Below are 18456 nucleotides of genomic sequence, written 5' to 3'. Positions count from 1 at the left end.
CATGGTGCCTCCCATTCAGAGCCATTGTCTCTGAGTGGAAGCCCTGGTTCGAGGAGGGGCTGTCTCACCCTCTATGAAGGAAGGGATGCTGAAAGGAGCCTCCCTGCCTACCACTCATCCCCTCCTCAGGGCTCCAAATCCCACCATTAGTGATCAGCCCTTTGAGGTTCTTCTGTTTAAAAGCAAGTAGTCCTGGAAGGCTGAGCTCTCTTGGTGTGGATACTTCGGGCTGGCTGCCCTGACAGGCCCCCAGGGAGGAGAAGGGAAGGGAGAAAAGGTTGTAGGCACTAGGGGCAGACTTAGGCCACTCCATCCTCTGGGGGCAGCTTTATTCTCTCTCACTCTGTTTGAAGGACAACCCAATCTTGTCTGAAGAAGACTGCAGCCTCAGTGATACTACACGCCTCAGTAAAAGCAACATTGATATCTCGGGGACCTTGGAGGATGAAGAGCCCAAGATGGTTCTGCCTCGGAAACAGAGTGACTCATCTACGTACGACTGTGATGCCGTCAGCCAGCACCACACCTTCTTGTCCAGGTGAGGTCTCTGCTCCTGCTAGCTCCTGCCAGCTGAGCCCCAGTGGTCACACGGGCCTGAGGTGGTGGTGCGACTCACAGGGTCTCAGAGGCCTCTGGTTCAGGCCTGACCTGAACTCCTCAGGACCAGGAATCCCCTCTGCAGCACCCCAGGCCAGTGGCCATCCAACTGAGGCCCAAAGCCCTCTGGTGAGGGAGAGCACCCTAGCCACTATGGGACAGCCTTCTCTGTGGGGAAGTTCCAACCTGCATGTCTGCAGTTCTGCCTCTGAGCAGGCAACAGCAGGGTGTGCAGCTGGCCTGCTTCACTCTGTGACCTCCTGGGCAATACTAGGATTGGCCAGCTCTGGTTGATGCAGCTTAGCGGCAGAGCCTGGTGGGGCCAAGGCAGCTGCCCCAAATCCTGGGATGGGGGCCTTCTTGCATAAGCTCCTTCCTGACCCTTCGCTTCTTTCCTTTGGCTCAGCATCCATTCCAGTGTTCTGAAGGACAGTGCCGAGCCCCCACCATCTGGGGCCCCCCAGTTCTCAGAAGCCAGCCTGAGCCGGTTTGACTTTGACGTCTCGGATTTTTTCCTCTTTGGTTCCCCGTTGGGCTTGGTGCTGGCCATGAGGAGAACGGTCTTGCCTGGGCTGGATGGTGAGTGGGGCTTGTGACTGCCCAGCAGAGGATGACAGCCAGGCCTTCCATGGCACCACAGAAGGTGGGGTGTCCCTCAGGGAGCCTGCACAAGAATTCCTACCTTGCTGCCTTTTTAGGGATGTGGAGCTCACTCCCTTCTAGAGTAACCCATTCTACTTGGGGTCAGCTTTCATTGTCGGGAAGCTTTTCCTAAATAGGCTTCCCTACAGCTACCCCAATTCCTCTTGGCGCCACCCTTTGGGACCAAGTGGAACAAAGCTAAGCCCCCTTCTGTCCTAGAGCCCTGCAGGAACTTGAAGGTGGCCATCGTACTCCCTGGAGACTTCTCTTCTCTGTGTCATGTTCTTTTGACATGCTCTCATCTGATGTGGGCTCAGGACCCTTCAGCCCAGGGTGGCCTCCTTTCCCCCTCCCTCCCTCCTTTCTTTCCTTCCTTCTTTCCCTTTCCTTTCCTTCCTTCCTTTCCTCCCTCCCTCCCTTCCTTTCTCTCTTTCTTCTTCCTCCCTCCCTTCCTCCCTCCCTCCCTCCCTTTCTCCCTCCTTTCCTTCCTCCCTCCCTTCCTTCCTCCCTCTCCCCCTTGAAGGGCCCTGCTAGGTCTTCCTGAGCAGAGGGAGGAAGGGCATGCATAGCTGAGGGCACCCTCTACCCTTCTGGAGGGAGTCATGTGTTGTCTGTTACTCCCCACAGGCCTTCAGGTCCGGCCTGCCTGTAGCCAAGTCTATAGCTTCTTCCATGCAGCTGACCCCTCGGCCTCAAGGCTGGAGCCTCTGCTGGAGAAGAATTTCCACTTGCTGCCCCCAGTCAGTGTGCCGCGCTACCAGAGGTTCCCACTGGGTGATGGGCAGTCTCTGCTCCTAGGTACCAGTCTCTTCCCCCAGTGTCCTGGGCACTTTATTGACGTGGGACCAAGAGCTGGCATGGGAAGGGGGCCCAGGGCAGGTGATTAGGATGCCTACCATCCCAGGGCTTTGGCGCAGACACACCTTCAGCTGATGTGCTCTCAGGAAAGTAGAATGGACTGATCCCAGCCACCCAGCACCATCTTCATTCTCCCAGTGGGGGCTGTTGTCCTTACTCCTGGGCAGTGGCCAACTTGGCCAGAGGGACACACAGTACCTTTGGGGTTGGAACACCACAGGCACCAATACCCCAAGAGAGAATTGGGAGAACATGTTATTATCACACCAGAGGGTCTGAAGGCTAGACCCACATGTGTCTAAACCTTCTCCACTCACGTTCTTTCTTTGACACCATATAGAGATTCACAGAATCTCTGAGAGCAGCTAGTTCAGTCTGTCCTCGGTAGTTCATTCCACAACACACCCAGACTCTACTTGAATACTTCCAGGGATAGGGAACCCATTACCTCCCTTTGAGGGCTGCCTGTTCCCTTTTGGATTTTGACTTGAAAGATGACGTGCCAGATTTTCCCTACCTGACTCCCTTAAATGTACTGTTCCTGCTCGCTTGAGTCAGGAGTGGGCCTTCTTGTCCCTCATGGCTGGTGGAGCCTTTCCTACCATTAACTCCATCCTCTGTGCCTGGATTGGATGGGCTGGGCCAGCTCTGCTCTCTAGGTGGCAAAAGGCTAAGGCTAGAATCACCTCTGGCTTCCTGGAAGCCCTGGCTGCCATGTTCTGTCAATTTGGGCATGTTGTTCCCCTGTAGAATGTCACCTCCCTGAAGGCAAAGATCATCTCACACTGCTAGTACCTGGTGCTTAATAGATGCTTATGGAATTGAACTGAGGTGAATTGACTCCTATGATCCTCAGGCAGGATAAAGTAGCTGAGTTTATGCTTCTGTGGGGGGGGAAGCAGGGAAGATGAGGTCCCCAGCTGCTCTGGAGATGGGATGCCTAGGTGGGAGAGGAGGGCCACACTCTCACTAGATTTCCCTTTCCTGCCTAGAGGACACTCTGCAGGCCCACAGCTCCCTGTTCCTGGAGGGCGGCCCAGCTGACAGCCCATCTTCCCCAGATGCCCCAGCCCTGGCCCTCCTGCCTCCTAGGGACCAGAGGCCAGGAAGGAAGTTCAGCGTGGACAGCTCCAACAGTGACAGCTCAGGGTCCAGTGAGAGTCTGCCCTCAGCCAGCATGGCACACAGTGAGTAAGAGGGGCTTGGGAGCTGTCCCCCAGCTCCTGTGTTAGGCCCCAGGATGGGCTCCAGAGAAGCTTCCCCTCTCTGGCCCTCCTGTCTGGCACACAGAGAGTAAGAGGGGCTCAGGAGCTGTCTCCTGGCCCTGGTGCTAGGCCCCAGGGTGGTCCCCAGAGAAGCCTTCCTTCCCTGACCTTCTTTCTGTCTGGCACATAGTAAGTAAGTGGGTTCAGGAGCTGCCCCCAGGCCTGGTGCTAGGCCCCAGGGTGGGCCCCAGAGGAGCCTCCCCTCTATAGCCGTCTGTCTGTGTTCCTCTAAAGGTGGAAAAGAGGAGCTGCAGTTCAGATCTTTGAGCAAATGTAGGAAGCCCAGCACACTCAGGTCTGCAGACTAGCAGCTGGTGTATGGGCAGTCGTGGTTAGTGGGGCCAGTATTGGCAGACTGGCTGCAAAGGCACAGCCTGATGCCCAATCCTGGGGAGGCTCTCCTCCGATCTGGGCTATGAGCTCCCAGGAGATGGAGCAGAATGAGGGTCAGTGGGGCAGCCGACCTCCTGGACTATGCCCCCCAGGAGTGAGGGATATGAAGGTGGGGGTCCTCACTGGAACAATGCCTCAGTTCTTCTAGGCCCTGAGACTTTGTGGCACTCCTCTTCTGCACACACACATGTAAATCCCCTCCATCCTAGCACACAGTCTTCGGGGGGGGGGCCCTCAGGACCTTCACCCATTTGCTGTGGGCCCATCCACAGGCCTACCTAGCATGTGCCAGAGCATGAGCTCTCAGGGCCTAGACTTTGCCCCCTCTCCCCAGGCTACAGTGAGAACTTCCCTGTCCTGGCTCCTGGTTGTGTTCCTAGCTTCGACACAGGCCTCAGTTGGATGGGAACTTAGCCTGTCACACAGGCTGACAAAGCCCCCAGCATGGTCCTATGCCAGTGTAGACACTGTGCCCTCCTCTGTTTCTGCAGTTACCACCAAGTGGTGGGGAACCAAGCGGCTAGACTATGAACTCTACTGTCCCGATGTGCTCACGGCCTTCCCTACTGTGGCCCTTCCCCACCTTTTTCATGCCAGCTACTGGGAGTCCACAGACGTGGTGGCCTTCATCTTGAGACAGGTACTGGCTGCTGGCTGCTTCCCTAGATTAATAAGAAAGGGGCTGCGGAGGGCTGGCTGCCCAGCCTTGGCCACCCTTTGGAGCGTCCTTGAGCTTGACATCTGGGAGGGGTACTCCGCATGTCCGTCTGTCTGTCCTGTCTGTCCATCACCAGCCAGCTCTCTGGGGCCCTCCGAGTGCAGACCTGGAGCCAGCAAGGGCAGGCAGAGGGCTTCCTGGTTTTACCTTCACCCCGGTGCCAGGCCCCTGGGCACTCGTCTCTGTTCCTTTGGGGCCTCCTTTCATCTCTGAGTCTAAACTGCTTGGGTGCTGACTGGGCAAGGCAGAGACTTCCGAGCTTCCTTCTCTGTGACTCATGCTGCCATCTGAAAAGAGTTCTGGTCCAAGTCTTTCTGCCTGCAGTGGCTGGACTGTCCCCAAGGGCTCCCTCCAGGACTTCAGCTTCAGGGCAGAGGCATCCTGGTTTGAGGCCTGAGGTCTTTGGCAGGAGGTGGTACTGCTGCTGGGCCCCTTGGGTACCCTGGGGGATTGTTCTATTGATTTCCCTGATGTGGAATTAGCCAAGATAGAGAAGGGTTAGAGCAGGAGGTGAGGAAACTGAGGAAACCCAGGGAAGGGGGAGGGGGACGACATGCTCAGGCTCTCCTGCCTCCTAGGCCAGTGAGTTTTCCCTGCTGTCTCTTAAGGCTAGGGAAGCCACAGGTTTTTTTCCCTTTTATTTAAGTAATAATGATGACGATAGCTAACATTTATATAGCACCATTTTGTGCCAGGCACTTGTGCTAAACACTTTACAAACATTATCACATTGGATCCTCACAACACCTCCTCCTGGGAGGGAGGTGCTAGTATTATCCCCATTTTGCAGGTGAGGAAACTGAGGTTTGCAGGTGAGGAAACAAGGGTTAAGTCACTTGGCCAGTATCACATAGCTAGGAATTATCTAAAGGTGCATTTAAACTCAGGCCTTCCTGACTCCAGGCCTCAAAAGCCAGAGAGGAATCTTATTTTTATTTTTGTAGGTTTCTAAGTTTACTTTAAACTTGAATACAAAATAAGAAAAGAAAAAAAAGCATTGTCATGTACACAGCAGACCATAAGAGAGGATTCAATATAAAGCAGCAAATTTCCATTTCAAGAATGCCCATATAATAAATACTACACACTGTTTTCAAAGCTGCCCAGCTTTCTTTTGCTTCTTGGTAGGTTTTCTTTTGTTCTCTGCTGTGCACTTTCTACTTTATCCCCCCTCCCAAGAAGGCTACAAGTAAGCACAGATATGTGTGTATGTGTGTGTATTAGATGTATATATGTATATGTATATACACATATATGCATGTATACATGGATATTCTATAAACATGTGCATATGTACACATATACACTCATACACACACATGTAAGATGGCACTATGCTTCTTTCCACTTCTCTGTTTCTCTGGAAGTGGTGAGCATCTCCTTTACAGAGAGGAGTTTTGATGGGATGTGTAGGGATTGGGAAGTTTTGAGGGTTATCTGAGCCGAGGAGTTCTATTACCTTAACAAGCAATATTCAATGAAGACAAGTCTCGGTTTGTTGCATGGGGCCAGGGTTGGGGTGACAAAGCCCAGACTAGGGCCAAGATAAGGAGGAAGGAGATGAAGGGGGCTGGTGTCCTCAGGATTGCAGGGTTGGATTGACCTCAGAGAAGCCTCCATCAATGACAGGAAGTCTGGAGAGCAGGAAGGTCTGGTCTCCAGCAGCGGTGAAAAGAAATGTTTGGACTTCTGCTGTGGCCTGGGCCCTTCTGTCTGTGCTCAGAGGACAAGACCTTGAGGACAGTGTCTGCCCTGCTCAGGCAACTGGGAAGAATCAGAGTGTCCTTCCAAAGGGCCTGCATGAAAAGCGGATCTCCCAGCCTGGCCTCAGACTCTCCCCTCGTTAGGCTCCTCACTTGCTGCTTGACAAGCTTCCATAGAAGTGCCTGACACTAAAGGAAATGAGCTAAGGAGGAAAACCATCCCCAAGCCCCAAGGACTCCTCATTCTGGGAAAGAATCATGTTGGATTTTCTCCTTTTTATGTAAAAATGGCCAAAGTCTCACTCCTGGGGTTTGGATCCACTCTGGTGATTGTGGAGCAGCACAGTGCATTGTACACGTTGTGAGAGATGCTGCCTCTGGCCTTGGGCTATGTGAGATACCCCCCTCCCCTCACCAAGTGAGAGACCCTATGGAAGACCCGCCTCTCCCTATTCGAGATCCTGGCCCTCTGTGTGCTGAGGCCTGGAGGCCTCCATGCCCATCTTCCAGCTAAGATACCTCAAACCCAGGATACCTTTCTCATTGAGGAAAAGGCTGGAGACAATGGCTGGGGAGCTCCCATGTTGATCATCTCAGGCTGTCACTGAAGCAGCTTTCATGTTTGTGGTCAGTTTCTAGTTCTTTCTAGCGCAGGAAGACTCAGACACTCCCTGATTGTCAAGACCCTTCTCCCCCTTTCCCTGGGGGCTCCTTCCCCTTGAGGATGATAGCAGAGAGAACTGCTCACAGGAAATCTGCTACTGCATTGTCCTCAAAGATTACCAGAGCCTGGGCAGTCATTGGGGAGAGATCTGGCCAGCCTCTGCTTTGCAGATGTGGAAACTGAGACTCCAAGAGATACTGGGATTTGCTCATGAGATTTTTTACTTCTGTTCAGCGAGTGTTCATGTGGGGCCCGGGCACTAGTCCATGTGCTCAGCTTTCAGGATACAGACAGAACAATGTGACTCACTGGGGCCTTCTAGAGACAGTGCTCTCTCCTGCCTTTGTAGGGTGGGGAAAAAGGGAGAGATGGGACCTTCCTGGTGCCCTTCCTCCCACACTTCCCATGACTCTACATCTGGCCAGCTTTGTCCATGTCTAGAGGGAACAGCAGACATTCTGGGGACCTCCCAGCATGAGGTTCAGCTGGGTGGTGCTGAGAGAGAGGATGGGACTTGGAGTCAGGAAGACCTGAGTTCAAATTCTGCCTGAGACACTGTGTGAGCCTGGGCAGATCACTTCTGTCTCTGGCCTCAGTTTGTTTATCTGTTCAGTGGAGCTGGTAATAGCCCCAACTTCTCAGGACTGTTATGAGGATCAAATGAATTAACATAGATGTGGTGCTTGGCAAGGCTTAAAGCAGATAGAAATGCCCACCTGCATTACTGTTGGGATCCTTATTCCAGGACCCACAGGAGCCTGCCCCCCTTCCAGTCCCTGCATGAGCTTCTGGTGCCTTGGAACACAAGGCTTGGGGCTTCCATCCTGGCCTGGTCACTGCCTCTGGCCAGGCCATGGGGAGGCCTGGCAATCTGCAGGGCCAGATCCTGAGAGGAAGCCCCAGGTGGAAGGTTGGTTGGCGGTCAGTTGGTCAACAAGTATTTATTAAGTCCCTAACATGTGCCAGGCGCTGTGCCAAGCTCTAAGGACAGAAGGAAAGGGGAGGTGCTCCCTCACAGTCTGGGGGGGGGTGGGAAAAAACAGGTAAATGTACAAACAAGATGGTAAATGACAGCTGATGGGGGTGCTATGAGCATTGGAGGTGGGGCAGGGCTGGGAAAGTCTTCTTGGAGGAGATTGGGATTTTAGCTGTGACTTCAAGGAAGCCAGAAGCCAGATGCGAGTTCTAGGCATGGGGGACAGTATGAGAAGATTGGTGGAATCCAGAAGTGGAGGCCCTGGGTTAGTGAGGGTGGGGTGGGGGAGGGGGACCAGTGTCACTGGGCCACTGAGGGTAGGGGAGGGTAGGGGGTTGGGTTACATGGACTTTAAAAGCCAAACAGAGGATGGTGCCTTGGATCCTGGAGGCAGTAGGGAGCCACTGCAGGTGGCAGAGCAGGGAGATGACATAGTCAGACACGTACTTTAAGAAAACTCTGGTCTCAGAGGGCTTGTGAGGGAAACATGGTACAATGGGAAGAGCCCTGGATTCAGATCCTGAATCTGCTTCTTACTACCTGTGGGACCTTAGGCAAGTCACCCACCTTCCTAAGCTTCCTCAGTTTTCTCCTCTGTAAAATGAGGAGGCTGTATCAGAGGCCTCCCAGCTCTGTTATCCCTCCCACCCCCACCACACATTTCTGTCTACTTTGTATTTCTTTACTTTGTAGCTCTATGTAACTGTCCTTGTGGTTCCCCCCCCCCCCTTAGAATGCCTGGAGAAATTGTTGCATTGTCTCTCCTTTACTCCTAGTACATTGCCTGGCAAACAGTAGGTGCTTACTAAGTGCTCGTAGCTGGATTGACTAGTTCAGTCTCTGACCCTGTGGTCTCAGTGTGTTTCTCTGTGGGGCCCCAAGGTAACCGCCCTGCCAACATTTCCTCTCTTTGCTCCTAAGACAGTCTTGTCATTCCCTTCCCCCTTGCTCCCCACCATCTTCGCTTTTCTGTGTGGCCCCTGAGATGCCTCCCATGGATCTACATTTCCTTGCTTGGCTCTAAGGTAACTCCCCCGGATCCCCACTGGCAAAGCTTTCTCACTATTCAGTGCCTCCCCTCTCTATCTCGGGGGGAGAGGAAGGGAGGACAGGAGGCACCAATATATGTGCATGTGTGTGTGTGTGTGTGTGTGTGTGTGTATGTGCATGTGCATGTCTGCTGTGTCACTGTAGGTGATGCGCTATGACAGCCGGACTGTCAAGGAGAGTGACGGATGTGACCCCTCCACACTGAGTCCATCCAACCCCAGAGAAAAATGGCTGCGCAAGCGGACTCAGGTCAAGCTGAGGGTAGGTGAGGCTGGATGCACCAGGAGGGGTAGGGGGAGGGGTCTGCAGCTGCACCCGGCCCTCCCTGCCCTGAACACCTGGCCAGGCTTCATGATGGGATGGCCCCATGGCCACAGGAAAGTAGGTGCTTCAGGAATAGGCTGGTGTTTCCCTCAGGGTCTGGCTAGGCTGGAGAGTGGGAGCGAGCCCTCACCCTCGGAACCCTGGCTCCTCCCAGACACACATGGGTCCTTCTGAATGTGTCTCGTGTCCTTCCACCCCCACCCAGGGACAGGGGAAGGAGCAGCAGATGTGGGCGCTGTCCTGAAGGACCTCACAGTGTGGGCTGGGAAGAGATGAGACATTATTAGGTGTGAGGGCCGATAATAAAGGGTTAGACTCCGTGCTCAGGTGCTAAAGCCAGCCAGCTAACATTGATGAAGAGCCTGCTACATACTAGGCCCTGGGCTAAGTGCTGAAGGACTTCAGAGAAAGCAGAGAGCAGTGGGAGCTTTGGCCTTGTGGGTGGGGAAGACTTCTGCGGTCAGAGAGGGAGAGAGAGGGGCTGGGGCTGGAGGAATAGAAAGAAAGAAGGTGCTCGGTGGGAGCCTTGGCTGCCTCAGCAGGCACTGTCTCAGCCCTGGGGAGTTCTTTGCCTTGTTGGTGAGCTCCCCTGAGCAGTGATGTCCACATTCCCCAAGCCAGCTACCTCTGCAGCTTCAGGTGTGCCTGGTCATTGGTGCCCCTAGGTGCTCCTCTTCACAGAAATTCAGACACTTCCTGAGGGCTGACCAGCACTTCTAAGGGGATGGGGAGCCCGATTCCCCCTCCTTGGGGCTTCTGCTACATGTCTGACATGTGGGAACCTCATATCTCATGCTCTTCCTCAGACCTGAGACCTTACAAGGGGGCTGTGGAGTCAGGGGGGTGGGTGCTCCTGAGACCTACCATATGGCTTGTAAAGCCCCCTGTTCCCATCTCCCCCCGTAAGTGGGCCAACAGGACTGTCAGGTTCTGCCCCCTTAACCCTAACCCTAAATTTGCACACTGCCCCTCTCCTAAGCTGGGGTCACCAATACCTGTTCCCTCCAAGACAGAAGAGAGCTTGTGGGTAGAATGTTGGCTGAAGGAAAGGGGACTCATGGGCATTGGCACCTTACCTGGCTATGTGGGCTACATGATCCCTGTGAAGGCTGCAAGGGTTTCTTTTGTTAGCCTGTGGAAACATACCTTAGAGCACCTGATGGGATAGGTGAACAAATGAAACAACATTTATTAAGCACTTACTGTGTGCCAAGCACTGAGCTAAGTGCTGTCACTAAACAGGCAAAAGCAAACGTATTCCCTGCCCTCAAGGAGCTTACAGTCTAATGGGGGGGAGAATAATGCATATGGGGAGATATGGAAGTTTGGTTTGGGAAGATGGAGGGATGGAGTCATAGGGCAGTTGACTGACACCCACTTTTCAGTAGAAATTATATGAATACAATTATTCCAGAACCAGAAAGTATGGGGGGAGGGAGGTGAGGGTTAGATGCCTGGAGGGAAGAAGATATCAGGGAGCAACTTGAGCCAGCCTAGAAGCACTGGACCCCAAGAGGTATCCTCTAATGGAAACTTCAGGGTAGACATGTTGGCTTTGTACCCTCCTTAGTAACATTCCTTGGATGTAAAGCTGGCCACACTGTGCTTGGATAGGCTGAGCCAATATCCCTGTCCTTCCAGAATGTAACGGCCAATCATCGAGCCAATGATGTGATTGCTGCAGAAGATGGCCCACAGGTGTTGGTGGGGCGGTTCATGTATGGGCCTCTTGACATGGTGGCCCTCACAGGAGAAAAGGTATGGAGTTCTGGGCCCCGGCCCTGTCTGCCCCAGTGGACCCAGTTTGTGCTGCCCAGATAGCTTGGAAGAGGGTAGAAGGAGACCCTGGATGCTTCTATGTAGGCACTTCTCTTTCTTCCCACTGTCTGTCTTGGACCCATCTTGGCACAGAGCAGAGATGGAATCCTTATTGGGAGTTCCTGTCTGCACCCTGTATTTGTACAGGGCTGGGAATAATTCCCAGACCCACATTTGTATCCCTGTCTGGGCTCACTCCTCCAAGTCAGGACTTTCCCTAATTAGAGTTTGGCCAGAGATGGTGACCATGCCCCACAGGCAGCGGGCTGCCAGGCCCTATCAGCAGAGCTGCAGACCAGGGGCCAGGCCCACAGGCATTTGCTGTCAGTGCCTTCAGTGCCAAAGGCTGTAGGGTCCCTGGTCTCTGGCTGTGTCAGGAGTTACTGCCTCTCCAGGGTTCCCAGGCCTAGGCCTAGGGAAGCCTGGTCAGGCCAGCTGACTCCCCTGGGCTCCTCTCTCTTCCATTGGGGTTACACAGGCCAGTCTCTTAGACAAACCACAGGGAACCTGACCAAGACTGGGGCCCAAGGGGACAAAGTTTGGGTCCTGGCCCCCTTGGGAGACTCAGCAGCCCCCAGAGGCTTCCTATGATGGGGCAGTCCTGGGGCCCATGGACAGAGCTTGGGTCCCCACGTCCCCTTGGGGAGGCTTAGCTGTCAGGACCTTTGCAGCTCATCTGCCCCACAGGTGGACATTTTCGTCATGGCAGAGCCATCATCAGGGCGCTGGCTGTTCTTGGACACAGAGATTACCAACAGTAGTGGACGCATCACTTACAGTGTGCCCAGGCCTAAGCGGCTCGGGGTCGGGGCTTATCCCGTTAAGATGGTGGTCAGGTAAGGTGGTTCTCTTCCTGCAGGGCTTCCTTCCCCTACTTCCCCAGTCCTGGCTGTCCTGTCCCATCCCATTCTGCACTCAGTGCACTCATTCCAATCCCCTCAAGCTGCAGGGAGTTTAGAAGAAGCTGACCAGGAGGTCCTGGGTGAGGTGACCTTGTCAGCAGCCAGAATGGAAAGGAGGGGCCTCTAAGCTCTGCCCCAAACCAGCCCTCGGTCCTGGAGCCATTTCAGGCCAGGCCCCCTTGTGCTTTTCAGGGGTGACCAGACCACCGCCATGAGCTACTTAACAGTGCTCCCCCGAGGCATGGAATGTGTCGTGTTCAGCATTGACGGCTCCTTTGCAGCCAGTGTCTCCATCATGGGCAGCGACCCCAAGGTCAGGGCAGGAGCTGTGGACGTTGTTCGGTGAGCAATGGTCACCCCTTCTCCAGCCCCCATATCATAGGCCCTGGGGGAGAATGTTTGGGCAAAGGCCCACTTACAGAACAAGCCAGCACTAAAACTGGGTTCTACTTTCCCCTTCTCTTCCTATACTCCTCTTGTGTAGCCCACCTGGGAATCTGGGGACCTGAGTTCCAGTCCTGCTTATGTACTTTGCCTTTCTGGGCCTCAGTTTCCTTTTTTGTCAAATAAGGAGAACAATCCCTTCCTGGGATGCTGTGTGGATAATAAATGAGAAAGAGCTTTGTGTACCGAGCGCATGTTCCCAGTCAGTCAGTCAACAAGCATTTATTATTCACCCACTATGTGCTAAGCACCCACTGTGTGCTAAGCACTGTGCCAACTGCTGGAGACCGAAGAAAGGCAAAGACAGTCTCTCCCTCAAAGAGCTTACCATCTAATAGGGGAGACAATGAGCAAAGAATTATGGGCAAATGAACTATAGTCAAGATAGCCAGGAGATAGTTAATGGGGGAAGGCATTGTCATCAAGGGGGATCAGGAGAGGCTTCCTGGAGAAGTTGAGATGTTGTTGGGACTTAAAGGAAGTTGGAGAGGTTAGTGGGCAGAGCTGAGGAGGGAGAGCATTCCAGGCCTGGGGGATGGCCAGAGAGAATGCCCAGCCTGCAACAGAGAGATGGAGGGTCTTGTTTGAAGAACAGCCAGGAGGCCAGAGGCCTGGGATTAAAGAGTGCTTGTGTGTAGGGGGTGGGGAGGAAGGAGAGGGATGGTGTACAGAGACTAGAAAAGAGAGGGGGCAGGTTATTTTTTAAAGGTTTTTTTCATTTTTATTTTTGGTTCCAAATTCTCTCCCTCCTCACTTCTCCCCATCTATTGAGAAGGCAAGAAATATAAAGCTCATTATATGTATTTCAACATTAGCCATGTTGTAAAAACAAAAACAAACAAGAAAAATAAAGAAAGTGGGAACAAATGCCTCCATCTGTGCTCTGCGTCCATCAGATATTTCTCTGGGGATGGATAGCATTTTTTATCATGGGTCCTTTGGAATTGTCTTGGATCATTGTATTGCTGAGAATAGTGAAGTCTTTCACAGTGGATCATGATACAGTGTTGCTGTTACTGTGCAAAATGTTCTGGTTCTTCATTTTGCATCAGTTCATATAAGTCTTTCCAGGTTTTTCTGAAAGCATCCTGCTCGTCATTTCTTATAGCACAGTAGTATTCCATCCCAATCATACACCAAAACTTATTCAGCCATTCCTCAATGTATGGGCATGTCCTCAGTTTCCAATTCTTTGCCACCACAAAAATGCTGCTATAAATATTTTTGTACATGTAGATAATTTTCCCTTTTCTTTAATCTCTTTGGGAATAGTTCCAAATTGCTCTCCAGAGTGGTTGGACCAGCTCACAATTCTACCAACAGTGCATCAGTGTCCCAATTTTTCCATATACTCTAGCATTTGTCATTTTTCTTTTCTGTCAAAGTTGTTAAAATTTGCATTTGTCTAATTAGTAGTGATTTAGAACTTTTTTTCATATGATTATAGGCAGCTTTGAGTTCTTCTGAAGACTGTCTGTTCATATCCTTTGACCATTTATCAACTAGGAAATGGCTCTTATTTTTGTAAATTTGACTCAGTTCTCTACACATTCGAGACATGAGACTTATCAGAGAAACTTGCAGTGAAAATTTTCCCCATTTCCTACTTTCTGTCTAATTTTGGCTGCATTTGTTTTGTTTGTGTAAAAAATTTTTCATTTCATGTCGTTAAAATGATCCACTTTGCCTCCTATGAAGCTCTCTATCTCCTGTTTGGTCATAAATTCTTCCCTTATCCATAGATCTTACAGATAATCTATTCCATGCTCCCCTAATTTGTTTATAGTATCACTCTTTATGTCTAAATCATGTGCCTATTTTGACTTTATCTTGGTATATAGTGCGAGGTCTTGGTCTGTGTCTAGTTTCTGTCAAACCGCTTTCCACTTTTCCTAGCAATTTTTGTCAAATATTGAGTTCTTATCCCCAAAGCTTGGATCTTTGGTTTTCTCAGACACTAAGTTACAGTGGCCATTTACTACTGTGCATTGTACACCTAATCCACTCCACTGACCCACCCCTCTGTTTCTTAGGCAGTAGCAGATTGTGTTGATGACCACTTTGTAATATGGTTTTAGATTTGGTCTGGCTAGGCCACCTTCCTTCACATTTTTTCCCCTTGATTTGCCTTGATATCCTTGACTTTTTGTTCTTCCAGATGAATTTTGTTACTATTTTCTCTAGCTCTATTAAGTAATTATTTGGTTGTTTGATGGGAGTGGTCCTGAATCAGTAAATTGATTTCATTACTATTGTCATTTTTATTATCTTTGTTCATCCTTATCCATGAGGAATCACTATTTCTCCAGTTATTTGGCTCTGTCTTTGTGTGCAAAGTGTTTCGTAATTGTGTCCATTTGGTTCCTGGGTTTGTCTTAACAGGTAGACTCTCATGTATTTTGTATTATTTGCAGTTATTTAAATGGAATTTCTCATTCTATGTCTTGCTCCTGGACTTTGTTGGTCACACACAGAGATGCTGATGATTTGTGTGGGTGTATTTTATATCCTGCACCTGCAGGCACTGGCAGGACCTGGGCTATTTGATCCTCTACATCACTGGGCGGCCAGACCTGCAGAAGCAGCGGGTGGTGTCCTGGCTGGCCCAGCACAACTTTCCCCAAGGCATGATTTTCTTCTCTGATGGGCTCGTGCATGACCCCCTGAGGCAGAAGGCCATCTTCCTCCGGAACCTTGTACAGGAGGTGGGTGCAGGGTTGGATAGGGCAGGGCTGGGCAGAGCAAGGTTGGACCGGACAGGGCAGGGCAGGGCAGGACTGGACCGTATAACATACCCAGCCCTGTCATGGGCTTCCTGAAGGAGGTGTCAATGGCTCAGAGCCTTGAAGGGAGCTGGGGACTCCAGAGAGGGGCACTGAGGAGGGAGGGGACACTAGCAGAGGAGATGGCCTTTGCAAAGGCCCTGAGGTAGAAGATGTGTGTCATGTGGAGAACAGCAAATATCCCAGCTGGACAGATGTCTCCTATGCCCAGACCTGCTTTCTGGGGGGGTGTCACATCGGCGACCCAAGAGCCAACCTGACCACAGCCTGCACCTGCCGCCAGTGGCTGCATCTATGGCAGCTCACCCAAAATTGAATTGGCACCCTAAAGATTGGTTGGCTGAGCAGTGTGCCTGGGAGCCTGGGGGGTGAGATGGTGGTTGAACCTTCAGCTGCCTTAGACTCAAGAAGGCCACAGACTCATCCCTCAGGGTCATAGAGATCACCCCCTGGCCCTCCATTCAGAGTGGAACTCTTCTTACCTTCCCTGCCCTGAGTCTTATCCAGTTATGACCAATGGGGGAGGTCAAGGGAGAGGTCTTACGGGAACAAGGGGACCAGGCTGGTGTGGGGCTAGACCAAGCGAGATCTCTTCAGCCAATGGGGAGACATTACCTAAGTTCTGGAGTGCAGAGCCCATATTAGGCATGGGGGGGGGGGAAGGCATTGTCTTGAATCTTTGGGCACAGCATGGCTAGGGACATTTCTAGTGTGTTATCAACAAGCTCATCCATGTTGTGGTAATGAAACAGGGAGACTGCTGAGAGTTGGGGGGTGGGGGGCTCCCTGGCCTGGCTGGCAGCTCGGAGAGTCCCTGGCATGTGCTGGCAGCCTACTGGGCTCCACTGGTCTCAGCCTCCCTCCTGGGGGGTTCTACCTGCTTTTCAGTGTTTCATCAAGGTCAGCGCTGCTTATGGCTCCATGAAAGACATCTCCGTCTACAGTGCTCTGGGTCTGCCCCCCTCCCAGATCTTCATTGTGGGCCGCCCCACCAAGAAGTACCAGCGTCAGTGCCAGGTACTGGCGGGTGTGAGGTGGGGGCAGCTAGTCCCGGATGAAGCTACAGGGGGGTCGTACGGTCCCTTCTGAGCCTCCCCTTGTTGCCTCAGTTTCTCAGTGAGGGATACGCAGCTCACCTGGCCTTGCTGGAGTCCAGCCACCGGGCCCGGCCCAAGAAGAACAACTCGCGAGTGATCTTACGCAAAGGCAGCTTTGGCCTCCACTCTCAGCCCGAGTTCCTGCGGAAGAGGAACCATCTGCGCAGGACAATGTCCGTCCAGCAGCCTGAGCCGCCAGTGGCCACCCCGAAGCCGGAGCGAGCCCAGAGCCAGCCAGAGTCGGACAAAGACCATGAGCGGCACCTCCCCCCAGTGGGCTGGGCCCGGGGTGGACCACACAAGTTTGAGTCGGTGCCCTAAAGTCAGGGAGCCATAGTTTGGGGCTGCCTTCCTGAGTGGGAGGCCTGCCTGGAGGAGGCGGAGGAGGAGGGGGGGTGGGTCAGGGGTAGGTCTGCCTTCTCCCAAACACAAGGAGTTTTTCTTCTTTGTTCTCCACCCTGTGTCTGTCCAGAAATGCCCCCTGGAGAAGCTGTGACCCAAACCTTGCAAAGTGTGGGCACTCTGGGGTGTGAAGCCGCCTGGGCACTGCTTGTGGCCTGAGGCAGTGGTAGCCCTGGGAACAGAATGAGGGATGCAGCAGGCGGCCAGTGCTCCCTCCTTAGTCCCCGGGAGCTTACCTGCCGCTGGAGGAGGGGAAGATGGGCAGGCCTGGTGACAGCAGCCCCACCTTTGGTCCAAAAGCTGGTCTCACTTACCCAGAATTGGGGTATTCATTATCGTCCGATTAGGTTTTGAGACTTTCCCTGGCAGGTTGTGCAGGCATGGGAAAGGCCTGTGCCTGGGGGCTGAGGCTCTCGATATGTGTCCTCAGGGGGACCTGCATCCCCTGATGGGGTGCTGAGGTGATGGGGGGAGGGAAGAACCATATGCCTGGGTCCATTATGTTTTCTGATGGCCAGCAGGGCTCCAGTCCCACCCACCCCAGGGAGGTCTTGAGAGATACTATCACTGCTGGTGATGGCCCTCGCTCTTCCCATGGCAAGATCTTGGCCTGCAGAGCCCCCAAACAGTGTTTGCAAAGTGGCTGCTGCTGGTACCACAGGGCCTTCTCTTAATGGTAGGTGGCCGTCTTTGTCAACATCTCCCGCTAGGGGCTGGTGCTGATGGTGCTGTCCCCATCCATGCTCATCTGCTGCCCTCTCGAGAGGGGCTTAGGGTCACGTTAGGTTCCCTGAATGAACAGCTCAGAAGGACTCTTCCACCCTGAGTCTCATCCAGTGTCCTGTGGGCTCCCTCCACCCTGACCCCACTGGACAAGAGTGACCAGCCTTAGGGTCTCACCCTGGTTCTGTCACGGTGTGACCATGGGCAAGTCCCCTTCCCTTGAGGGACCTTAGTACCCTCATCTGTAAAATGAGGGCATTTGACTTGATCAACTCTGGGATCTCATCCCATTCTCTACCAGTGATTATGACGGATGGTCTCTGACCTCCAGTCCACCCATTTTGTGGATGGCCCTTTGGTGCCCTAGTCCTGATCTCCCCTCCCCATCCTCCCTTGACCAGCCAAGGCTCAGCACTACTGTCTTCATGAATGCTCACCCATGTCAGGTGGTCAGTGAGGGAGCTGTTTTAGGACAGAGACCAATGGGAGGGTGGGAGGGCACCCTGGGCTTGCCAGCCATCTCCAGGGAGCCTTTCCTGTCTCTGTCTGGAAGATGAGCTAGGATCTGCCTTCCCGAGCCACTTCCTGTCCAGCGCACACCTTCATGCACTGTGACCGTTGGTGTCTGACCCCGCTGGGAAAGCCCTTCTCAAGCCCCACTACCCCTCGCTCGCTGCCAGAGCTGCTCCTGGATGGACCAAGGCTCACCTTTGTCTTCTTCCACTCATTTATGTGCTCACCTGGTTTGTGCCTGGAGGCTCTCAGGGGCCAAAGCCCCTGAGCTGATCTGTTCCTCAGCTCCATTCCCCCACAGGCCTGGCTGACGCCTGGTTGGTTCCTGACTGATGCCCGGCTGAAGCCTGGCTGATGCCGGCTGGCTCCCTGCCCAGCCTACATCCCAGCTATTTCCTTGGATGTTTCTTGGGTCTAGAGCTGGGACAGCGCCTCCATACTGGGGAAGCAGCTGCGGATGGTTGGGATGGCCCAGCTTGCTTTGGCCTTGGTCTGGTGAGCACAGCGCCGCTTCTGTCTCATGTCTACCTCTGTCAGCCAGGGAGCAGACCATGCTCTGGCCAGACTCTTCTCAGCCTGGACCC

At 52.9% G+C, this 18456-nt stretch overlaps 1 protein-coding gene across 2 annotated transcripts in view; it reads left to right on the top strand.

Annotated features, from left to right (window-relative positions):
- Positions 1 to 16628, top strand: part of PITPNM3 (PITPNM family member 3) — a 104868-nt gene extending 88240 nt beyond the window's left edge. For both annotated transcript variants that reach the window (XM_020964719.2, XM_020964718.2), the window contains exons 9-20: positions 354 to 538; positions 1004 to 1176; positions 1867 to 2037; positions 3090 to 3284; positions 4247 to 4395; positions 9011 to 9127; positions 10832 to 10948; positions 11696 to 11844; positions 12103 to 12252; positions 14876 to 15059; positions 16026 to 16154; positions 16247 to 16628. In XM_020964719.2, coding sequence (XP_020820378.1) covers positions 354 to 538; positions 1004 to 1176; positions 1867 to 2037; positions 3090 to 3284; positions 4247 to 4395; positions 9011 to 9127; positions 10832 to 10948; positions 11696 to 11844; positions 12103 to 12252; positions 14876 to 15059; positions 16026 to 16154; positions 16247 to 16555 — 2028 coding nt within the window. In that variant the 3' untranslated portion in view covers positions 16556 to 16628. The remainder of the gene's footprint in view (positions 1 to 353; positions 539 to 1003; positions 1177 to 1866; positions 2038 to 3089; positions 3285 to 4246; positions 4396 to 9010; positions 9128 to 10831; positions 10949 to 11695; positions 11845 to 12102; positions 12253 to 14875; positions 15060 to 16025; positions 16155 to 16246) is intronic.
- The last annotated feature ends 1828 nt before the right edge of the window (positions 16629 to 18456 follow it).

This window comes from Phascolarctos cinereus, unplaced genomic scaffold (genome assembly GCF_003287225.1).
Source record: "Phascolarctos cinereus isolate Bilbo 61053 unplaced genomic scaffold, phaCin_HiC Scaffold_7;HRSCAF=346, whole genome shotgun sequence".
Lineage (NCBI taxonomy): Eukaryota > Metazoa > Chordata > Mammalia > Diprotodontia > Phascolarctidae > Phascolarctos > Phascolarctos cinereus.
Note: the sequence above shows the minus strand (reverse complement) of the source record. Positions and strands in the feature narration are given on the sequence as shown.